The following is an 11,271-nucleotide window of genomic DNA, read 5'->3' on the forward strand; positions in this document are numbered from 1 at the left end:
CGAATTTTGTTCACCCCTAGTAGGAAGGCTGTCATGCTGGTCAAAAGTCAAAACATCTAGGCAATAGTTCTTATTATTAATCATAAAAGTGAATATAAATATAATACAATTTAATTTATGATAAGTTATCAAAATAGTTATTTTTATTTACCTTAGGTTATAGATATCATTTATATTTGAAATGGTACGCTTTAGTTACTTACATTACATGTTACATTTTAAGTATTGAGTCTTTAATTGTCATTAATGATGTAGTAGTAAATTGATGTGGTACATTAAATACCATTTCAAACAAAAAAATTAGGTCAAGTTATACAGATGGTTGTTATTTTTTTCTTTTATGTTCTTTTAAGACTTAAGGTGCAAAAAGCGCTTATACTTTTTTCAAAAAAGCCATCAAGTTCTTGTTTGTTTTTTTTTTACATTTATTTGGGTACTTGAACTTTCAAAATGCATCAAAAAAGCCCTCGAACTTTTTAGAAAATGTAATTAAACTTTTTTTTTTGCATTTAATTGGGTACTTCAATTTTTGAAATGCATCAAAAAAGTCTTCAAATTTTTTTGAGAAAAGCAATTAAGCCTTTACTTTTGTTAAAAGTTAGAAAAAGAATTATAAAATTAAAATTAATAAAAGTTATAAATATTATTAAATCTGAACGAAGAAATTCAAATATTATAAAATTTATAAAAATTAAAAAAGATACAAAATCGTAAAATTTATAAAATATATAGAAATATAAAAAATTATAGAATTTTATAAAATTGAAAATTATATATAATGTAAAGGAATATAGATTTCAGAGAAGAAATTTACAAAATTTATCTTATCAAAAAAATTTTATAATTTTTTATAACTTTTAATGATTTTTATTTTATCATTTTTCGTCACATGTTTCGTTGTGTTACGATATGTGATGAATTTAATTAGAAAAAACTAGGGTCATTAATCTTTTATGATTTTTATATAAAATTTTTTAGTTTTTACGATTTTATAAAAACTAATTTGTAATAAATTTTAATTTTTATATTTTTATTAGAATTTAATATTTTTTCTAAAATCTTTTATTTTTATAATTTTTCTAATTTTTAATAAAAGCAGGAGCTTAGTTGTTTTTTTGAAATTTTTTGAGAGTCTTTTTGATGCATTTTGAAAGTTTAAGTGTCCAATTGAGTCAAAAAAAAGCGGGGGTTTAATTGCTTTTTTTGAAGAAGTTTAAGGGTCTTTTTGATCTATTTTAAAAGTTCAAGTGCTCAATTAAATGCAAAAAAAAAAATGAGAGGCTTAATTGTTTTTTTTAAAGTTTGAGAGCTTTTGACACCATTAAGCTTTCTTTTAACTTTCTTTTTTTTTTCATTCTCTTCTGTTTCTTTTTTTGTTTTCTTCTCTTTTCCATCTTTTAAAGTAATTTTTTTTTATGTTATTCATTTGTTAAAACTTTTTTATTTTTATGAAAAAAGAAAAGGTGAAAGCTGAAATCAAAATTAACCTTGTTTTGTATATTCTTACCTCTACAATTACAAACCTTCATCGTCCATCATCAGTTTAACGAACCAATTTTGATCTCTCAATGACCTAGTCCACAAGCTCGCCTCACTCGTAGACCCTGCCAGTAGTGGCTTTGGCAGTCTACCCTTAACAAAGTTTCCTAAGCCCGTTACCTTATCCTCCTAACCAACCTCCACTGAACATCTTATCTATTTTACCTACAACATTCTCGTTTTTTTGAAACTACGCTGTTTCATGGATTCTTTAAACGAGTTTTACTTTTTCAATGACTAAACTTACCCTCAACTTTACCCGAACCAGTTTGGTTCCATGCTCCCTTTCTCTCTTTGGTTCATCCATGCTCTGTTTTCAATCAAGCTTGCTTGAGAATATCTAAGAAGGTTTATATCAATTTTATTCGTCAGAAAATAAAAGAAAATGAAATAAATGATCTAAACGATTTTGTAAAATTTTGAAAACGAAAAAAATTTGTTTTGAATATAAAAAATTCAATTTATGTTTAGATTTGATTAATGATATGATTTTTATATTGATTAGTTAAATCTAATTTTAGTTTCAAGATTATGTTATATTCAAATCGAGATTTGATTAAAATGATTGATATTTGGTTTTGAGTAAAATTCAATTTAGGAATCATGTGAAAAAATAAAGACTTAGTTTATTAGGTGGGTAAAGATTATGTTTTGCCGTGAAGAATATGAGAAGAAGGAAAAATAAAGAGGAAGAAGAAAAGAAAATGAATAAATAAAAGAACAAAAATAAATTGTTCAAAAAATGAAAGTATTGGGATTGATTTTAACAAATGAAAAATAGAAAAATTACGTTAAAAATTGAAAAGGGAGGAAAATAAAAGAGAAGGAGAAGAGAAAATAAAGAAAGGAAAAATTCAAAGAACGTAAATGAAAAAAATTAAATTGCTAAAAATGAAAAAAAATATAGGAATCAATTTTATAATTTAATCTAAGATTTCTGTTTGAAATTATGATTTAATATGTCATTTCAATTTATCGTTGCATTATTAACGGTAATTAACTGTCTGTTTGATAGGGGAAATGATTTTCCGGAAATGGTTTTCCCCATTTTCCTGTGTTTGATTGGAGGAAAATGATTTCCTTTTGGAAAATCAATTCCAAAACACGGGAAAATCAACCCTATATTTCCGGAAAATGTCTTACCCCTTAGAAATCGGTAAGACATTTTCCACAGCTCATCTTCTTACCATTGAAACCATTTCCATAGCTCCTCATCATCTCTGCCTCATCTCCTCTGCTATTGTTGCTAATTTTGCTGTATCCACAACATTATTGTTTTGTTTTACTGCCGACAGTCTTCCCTAACCCTATCTCCCCTCCTCCATTTTTTTTCCCAAATCCAAAATCAAGGCATCAAGCTACCTCTGTCCTCCATCGATCCACCTCCGGTCTACCTCCGGTCCTCCACCCAGTTCCAGTTCCAGAAAATCAAGGGTTTGTTTATTCCCGAATCGCCAACAAATTCGTATTTAAGGTAAACTCTTTGTTTACTCGTTGATGTTCATAATTTGTCTGTTTAGCATCACTTGTCTGTTTAGCTGGTTTAGCTTCTTTGCTAAATGTTTGATTTATCAATGATTTATTTGATTCATTATTGCATTTGATTATGGTAACTTATTTTAGATTTCTGGGTTTGATTTCACGTCTTTGATGATGCTTCGGTTCTATTCGGCTTTGTTTAATTCATTTTGAGTTTGTTATTAAAAAGAAAAAGAAATGATTGCTTTTCTTGGCATTATTATTGATTTTGGGTAGGATTTTCTTTTTATCTTTTGGGTTTGCATGGATGTGATTCAGATTGGATCGAATAAGGCCAGAAGATTAGTATTTTGGGTCTAACTGATTGTTCGTGTTCTGAATTTCATTTTGGAGGTTCGGTTTTTCTTTTTGGGTTTATTGTTTTGGATAATCAATAAAAAAGGAGCAACAATGGGATTGCTAAAGGTTCGGTTAGGTAATTAGTGTTTCATGTAGGAGTGAGTTTCATTGTTAGAATTGATTGGATCATACTATGTGGAGAGCAGTAGAAATTGTTTTATAATAGATTCTATAAAGCTCCTAATCTGATAAGAGCCAACACTCCTATTTCGATGAGGACTACCATCTGAGCGAACTATATTAGAAACTTTAAAATTCTAGCAAATGAGTACTCAGAAAATATTCTGCAACTTCAACTTAAAAGACATGTGAAATGGTGATTTAAAGGGGAAAAAATAACTAAAAATGACTACTCAAATCCCACTCTCTGAAGTGATAAAATTCTTTATAATAATGCCTACTTAAGCACCCAACCTAGCATGCTTCTGAAGGATGGTAGAGGTTGCTGCCAGTGTTTGAGAGACCTAGTTGTCACATTTTTCTGTTGATCCCAATGGCTCTGTTTATCGGTCAAATAATGCTGTTATTTATGCCACCTCAAACCAACTACAAAATCCAAGACAGAAACCATTATTTATGCCAACCCAGAAGAACAATATGACATGTTAGCAAGATCCATAAACAGAATTCCCATTGGGGGTGATGCCTTTAAATATGGAATGATAGGGGGTGTATAAACCAATTCTTATCCTGAATTTTCTCCGCCAAAAATGAAATGAAATTATTCAACTCCCAGAATCTGTACTTCAGAGAACAAAATGTCCTTACTAATGCATCTTACAGTCTAGAAGAGAAAAGTACCTTACAGAAAATTTATGTGAGATTATTTAGGAGTTTTAGGTGACTCAAAATCACTAGATTCCCTCACAAAGCATCTTCAAAGCTGTGATGTTCAAATAATTGATGTTCAAAATCACTATATTCTGTACAGTAGGAGGGTAGCAATGTTTGAACATATGATCTCTTCCAATACTCTTCGGAAGCTGATCCACAAAGTTTGAAGATTTTATGCATCTGCTCAACCTACAAAAGATAAATGTTGAGATCACCACACTCCAGAAATGTTCAACTGTAGGACTAAGTGTACTGCACTTGGATAGTTCTATCGGTAAATTCTGAACATTTAGACAATTCTAGTGTAGACAATACATTCATTGTATGTTCATAATTATGTCATGCCAGTGAAAAGTACGACGAAGTAACAGTTCATCGATAATGCATGCTCCAAGAATTTTCAACTAAAAGTAAACCACATCACCGTGTGGGTACGCACTACACCAACAAAGAATGCCTCCCTCTCCCTGCAGACTACATTAAAAGCAAACACCGACACAAAACAAACACAAACTCATACCTCTCTCCGAAGAGCAAATAATTTGACACCTACAAGAGAAATGAGGTGACAAGTAAATTCACATAGCCTAATCCTAAATAAGATCATAGTTTTGGTCTAAGCAATTCTATACCTAGATCATAGAACAAAGGCCACTATGCTGCAGAATTTGAAGCAAAATAGTCAATTTGTTTGTATGGTATGACTCAAATACTTTCGACCATAAATAAAACCAAATAGAACAAGAAATTTAATCCAAAGAAAAAACAATAATGTAGAACAATCCATCCTCTTCAAATTGCGAACTACTAGTTGGAGGAAAAGTATCTTAATTACTCACACCACTAGCATTGGATGCCAAATAGAATGTAGCTCAAACTCAACTCTAGTAAAAATATATCATTTGCATCTTTATAAGAAGCAATTAAAAATATAGCATTGCCTGCCATCAAGCAACAGAAGGTTCTTGTACTCCAACAAACATTTCACTATCAAAATAATTTCTGAAGTAAAAAAGAAATGTTTTACACAAATATTATTTAAAATATTCAAAGCTATTTTATTTGGCCTACAAATAGGCAACAATTCGTTAGATATTGATATTTTAAGAAATCATTAACAATTTGCAAAGTGGTCATAATTAATTAAATAGTTAGTGAATTCTAATAAAATGGTGATTAATTAAATAGTTAGTGAATTCTAATCTAATGTAAAAATAAGTAATCTTATTTTATTTTTTGTTCATTATATGCTTATCAAATATATATAGTGATCTTATGAAAATCTTGCATCTTTTGTAGTAGTAATCATATATTTGTGTGGCATTATTTTGTGTAGATGGATCGTAATCAACATCAAATGGCAATTCTTGAGTCGTGGCTTCAGCTTTTAGCTTTTGGGGCTCTTTGGATTAAAAATTACAAACTAGGAAGGAAATTGCTTCTAGCCCTCGTGTGAATCGAGATTATGAAAGAAAACTATATTAATAGTATTTTATATAGTGGTGACCAGATTGCATTGATATGATAAGGATGAGACCGATCACCTTTTTTAATTTATGTGATATTCTTAGTACGAATAATTTGTTAGAATCGTCTAAATCATCGATATTAGGGAGCAAGTAGTTATATTTTTACATATAATTGGTCATAATGTAAGGTTTCGAGTGATTGGATCTAGATATTATAGATCAATTCGACATAGTTCACCATTACTTTAGGGTTGTATTGAGAGTTATTTTGAAATTATATAGACTAGTTATTAGATTACCTGATGAGTCAACTCCTAGTGAAATTAAAAACAATCCAAGGTTTTATCCTTATTTTAAAGATTGTATTGGAGCATTAGATGGAACTCATATTTGTGCATCTGTTCCACCTAGCTTGCAAGGAAGATTTCGTAGCCGTAAAGGGGGGACAACACAAAATGTATTGGCTGCCATTACATTTGATTTGAAATTTTCCTATGTTCTAGCTGGTTGGGAAGGTAGTGCACATGATTCTCGTATTTTATGTGATGCACTTTCACGCCCAAGAGGATTAAGAATTCCGGAAGGTAATATTTATCAGAAATAGTTCCAGTAAGCTCATAGTTTATTAGTATTAATTATGTATTGTAAAATTGTAGGTAAATATTATCTTGCTGATGCTGGATATGGCATCCGAACTGGATGTATTACCCCATACCGTGGTGTTCGATATCATTTAAAAGAGTTTAGTGCTGAAGGGCCTGAAAATGCAAAGGAACTCTTTAATCTTCGCCACTCATCATTACGGATCACTGTTGAACGTGTTTTTGGGATTTTAAAGAAACGGTTTCGTGTATTAGATGCTGAACCATTTTGGAATTTTCAAACTCAAGTAGATATAGTTTTGGCTTGTTGTATCATTCATAATCATATAATAGGAGTTGATCCTAGTGATTTACTTAATCAAGGATTATACGAGGAGTCTGAGTTTGATTCGACAATACAAACTCTCACGGAGCGAGAAGAAAGACGAGAAGCAAGAGAATGGTCTGCTAAGAGAGATGAGATTGCACAAACTATGTGGACTGATTATATGGCTAGAAATATTACGTAGATTTAGGCTTAGGGTTATTGTTTCTATGTTATGTATGTTTTAGACTGATGTTTTTTTTTTGTAAATGTTGGTTGGATAATGAGATTGTTGGATTTTGATATATGTCTTGAATTTTTTAGATATTGATTATGTTTTAACATTGTTGGATATTGAATTGATTATTATGTTTTAAGCTTGTTGGATATTGAAATTATTGACAATGACAATTATTTTATGTAGAATGGGTAAGGGCAACAAAGAAGGGACCTCCAAGCAATTCAGGTGGACAAAACCGATGGAACATGTTTTCCTTGAAATTCTAGCAGAGGCTCGAAAAGGAAATAAGCCTTCTAATACTTTCAAATCGGTTTCTATTAATCGAGTTGTTGACGCCATTTCTTCTAGATTCCAAGTCCAATGCGATACGAAGCACATGGAAAATCATTTGAGGACAGTAAAAAATCAGTGGCAGATTATATGCAAAATTCGAGGTGAAAGTGGTTTTGGATGAGATGATAACATGAAAATGATCACATGTGATAGAGCGACATACGATGCAACAATGATGGTAATATATGAATATATATGTTAAGTATATTTCAATTGTTTTTTACTTGTTATTCTAATTGTGTATAATATCCAACAGGCACACAAGAAGTATGAACCATTTTTGAATAAAAGCATTGATCATTATGATGAAATGGCTGTAGTTGTTGGCAAAGATATGGCAACAGGGAGTTTTGCCAGAACATTTGCTGACATAGATTTGGATGATGGTAATGAAGATTCAATGCCTGTAGACTACGACAATGAAGAGGTTGAAGAGGTAAGAACAAATGTATCTTCATCTGGCACATCCAAACGTAAAAGAAAAAGTGGTCAAGAAGGTCTCGTTGATGAACAAATTAAATTTGTGGGTGAGCAACTTGGCGAAATTGCTAATGCTTTGAAACAATTTACTGCCGACAATACATCACAGCTTTACGAAAAAGTGATGTCGATGGAGGAAGAAGGATTTGATGATGACTTCTTGTGTTCTGTGTGTGATTATCTAGGGAGTCATGAATCAGAGGCCAAAATGTTTTTAGTTAAAAGTAAGAAGCATAGAAAATTTGGCTTCAAAAATTTTCTCGAGGTTGAAGATATTGATACTTTTATGTGGTGTAATATTATGCACTTGGACAATGTTGTTACTATGTGGTGTACTACTAATTATGTATTTGGATAATATTATTTCTAGTACTCATTATGGTTTCAAGCAATTTATAATTATTCAATATTCTTACTAGTACTCACTCATTGTGGATAATATTTTTCAATTTATAACGATCAATATTGTAGCTTATTATTGAGTATTATTATAAATAATCATTGCAATATATGTAAAAACAATTTAAAATATAAAATTTATTAATATATATTAATATATGTAAAAACAACTTTTCCGGAAAATATTTTGAAATCATCAAACAATGAGAAAATATTTTACATGATTCAATCAAACACCGTAAAATATTTTTAGTAAGTCATTTTACAGAAAAGTAAAACATTTTCCAGAAATCATTTTACGGAAAACATTTTACAGCCAATCAAACAGACCCTAACATTCAGTGATTAAAATATTATAACATGATAATATAAATTAGTAAAATATAAATTATTCTCAAACAAATAGAAATGAATATATTTTAATAGTTTGCGCTTAAATTTAAGAAGAAATGGTGGCGTCGAGTCGCGGCGCAGTTCTGACAGCCAGCTGTTTAAGGTTTGCCTTTTCATTAACAAATCTTAATAATAGGCAGCATGCGTCTCATATCTGCTTGGTGCCCAAGAAATGGAGAAATTGGTGACTTCAATGTCCTTTGCTTTATTCTTCCATTTTGTAATTAAATTTATATCATAATTTCTTTTTGTACTAGCAAACCTCTGAACGTCTAATTAGGGTGTTGTACCTTTTTTAGCTTTTGTTACCACTCTCATCTCTCAATCAATTAAGTTTAGGAGTTTTATAAATTTTTAAATAATTTTAACTTGGGTGAATATTATTTTAAGTTGGAATCATTCCAATTAGAGATTTAAATTTTTCAAATTTATTCTATTCTAAGATTGAGATGTTTCACAATTGTTCCAAGCTGTTTAAATCAGTTTTAATTTGAGTTAAAGCTATTTTTGAGCTGCAAATAAGTTTAAATTGAGGAATGGGTGAAATTTTGGGGGTCGGGTAACTCTAATTCCACGCCCTTTTCTGCCGGTAAAATCCTCCATGAAGGGATCGAGTTTGCATTATTGTTGTGATGGCACATGAAAAAAAAGTAAAACAGGGCTGGTTAGGCCAACTGCAAAACAACTGAAATCTCAATGTACACAAGATTTATTGTTAAAATTTAGGAACAAAATTCTGTTTTACGTCTATTTTTACCTTCTCTGCAAAATATACATCCCCCCATGATCAAATTAAAAACAACAATTTTCTCGGGACCGATAAGCCGAAACCCAAACATCAACCTAAAAACAAAACAAAACAGAGCTAAGCTAAGCTAACTGGTTTTTAATTTTGGTGTTGGATTTGTCCTGTTTCATTGTTCACTGGGTCGGCAGAATTTTCTGTTATTGTTGTTGGCAATCGTTGATGATTATCATCACTGCTCATATTTGGTTTCACTTTCTCACCGCTTCCACCTTTCTCCGATCCTTGTTCGCCCACGAATCCACCATTTTTATCACCAAACGAGGGAGCCTTATTTGAAACAGGGGTAGCCAAGAACGTAGGCTTGAGTTCACCAGCCATTATCACCAATATTTTCTCCTCGTAAACCTTTACTTCCTTCACTGAATCACCGCTTTCAACGTCTGTTTCTTCACCGCCATCGTTGTCGGGGGTTCGCCTGTAGGAGCAAGCTAAGATGAAGAGAGCAAAAGCAATGAGACCCAGCATGGCTGCTAGGCCTCCGAAGAGGTAAGGCACGGGTGAGTGCCATGGGGAGCGTGGTTGCGCCATTAAGGGCTTTGGTGCTTCTTTCATTGTGTTGACGTGACCAATGGGTCTCATTTTCTTCTGAGTTTTGCTTTAATGGAAACAGGGTTGTGGGTTGGTGTCTTTTCGGAAATGGAAGGTTAATTTGTGATTCAACCTGAGAAACAGAGAAAACCAGGATTGTTATTTATAAGTAAGCTAAAGTGCGATAATTAATTAATGAAAAAGACAAAAATTCTGTCTTTTGATTTAAGGTTAAGTTTTGTTTTGTTTATGTTGTTCTTTAACCATCTTGTTTGATATTTCTTCGAGTTTGGCTGAATTCATTTAATTAATATCCATTATTCGAATTTGAGTTTTAATTAAGTTTTTACCTCTATACATTTTATATACCATTTTAAAGAATAAATAATTTCACAAGAAAATTTAATAAATAAAAACCCACACTTTAAAAAAAAAAAAAATCCAATTAAGCCTATAAGCTTGAATTAAGATGCTTAAATTTAATTTGCTGGATAACTCCAACCATTGGAGTTCAAATTTAATTCCGTAATTATTAAATGCAATAGACGATGACATGGTGCGACCATGTCGGGCCGAAAACTATTGGACCCATTCCGCAGGCAGCGCCATTTCATGGCTGTTTATATATAGAATATTAGGCATAGCATTCTTGCTTTTGGATAAAATGGTATTGGTGTTTGCCAATAAGATACACCAAACTTAACCTGATGCGAAAGCTCCTGGATGCTCTTTTTTAAATTTCAAATCTTTAAACAATGCATTCCCCCTCCTCCTTTAATCATTTAAAAGAAAATATTGATTTTGATATTGTTGATTCAAGTGAATTTTCGAGTTTTGAGTGTATAAATTTGAGTAATCTCTTCGTACATAATTATAATATATAAACATTCAAAAAATTTCATTTCTTAATCCGTTATGCCTTGTATTATAATATTTTCAACATGTATAATTCATAATCCAATTGTTGCTTTCGCACATGAACAGACGTAAATGGGATCAAAGTGACAAATCCCAAGCTGGATTTTAAGTTGGAATCAATAATTAATCCCATATTGCTTCAACTTGCTGATCCTAAACCTAAGTTTTTTCATTTCACTTGATTGTGAACTTTTTTTGAAATTTAAATTTATTTATTTAGAATAATTGTTGTATGCATTATCAATAGAATAAACAAAGTTCACAAATAAATTTAGGATCCTACCATGCCTTTATAATATATTAAGGAATAATATTTACTACACTATCACTCAAGTTTTAGACTTTACAAATAATGGTAGAAGTTAACAAGTGTTTTATAGGGTTATAGTAAAATATTAAAAAATCTTTTAAAGTCTCGTGAACTGAAAAAAAATACTTTTAGTGTACCAAATACTAACCCATATATTAATAAAATAAAATAAAAAGATAAATAGTTGCATTCTAAACTATTTGTGAATTTTTGGTTAAAATATGCGGTCAATCCA

The 11,271-nt window shown here is 30.9% G+C and overlaps 1 protein-coding gene across 1 annotated transcript; it reads right to left on the reverse strand.

Moving 5' to 3' along the window:
- Positions 1-9,158: 9,158 nt before the first annotated feature.
- Positions 9,159-9,968, reverse strand: LOC105771522 (protein GLUTAMINE DUMPER 5). Its single transcript, XM_012592974.2, has one exon. The coding sequence runs from the start codon at positions 9,857-9,859 to the stop codon at positions 9,359-9,361; it is 501 nt and encodes a 166-aa protein (XP_012448428.1). The 5' UTR covers positions 9,860-9,968; the 3' UTR covers positions 9,159-9,358.
- Between the last annotated feature and the right edge of the window lie 1,303 nt (positions 9,969-11,271).

The sequence above is a fragment of the Gossypium raimondii genome, chromosome 6, assembly GCF_025698545.1.
Source record: "Gossypium raimondii isolate GPD5lz chromosome 6, ASM2569854v1, whole genome shotgun sequence".
NCBI lineage: Eukaryota > Viridiplantae > Streptophyta > Magnoliopsida > Malvales > Malvaceae > Gossypium > Gossypium raimondii.

Bases quoted from the DNA above. Each gene is read 5' to 3' on its own strand.
- LOC105771522 (XM_012592974.2), bottom strand. From the start codon at position 9,859: ATGAGACCCATTGGTCACGTCAACACAATGAAAGAAGCACCAAAGCCC.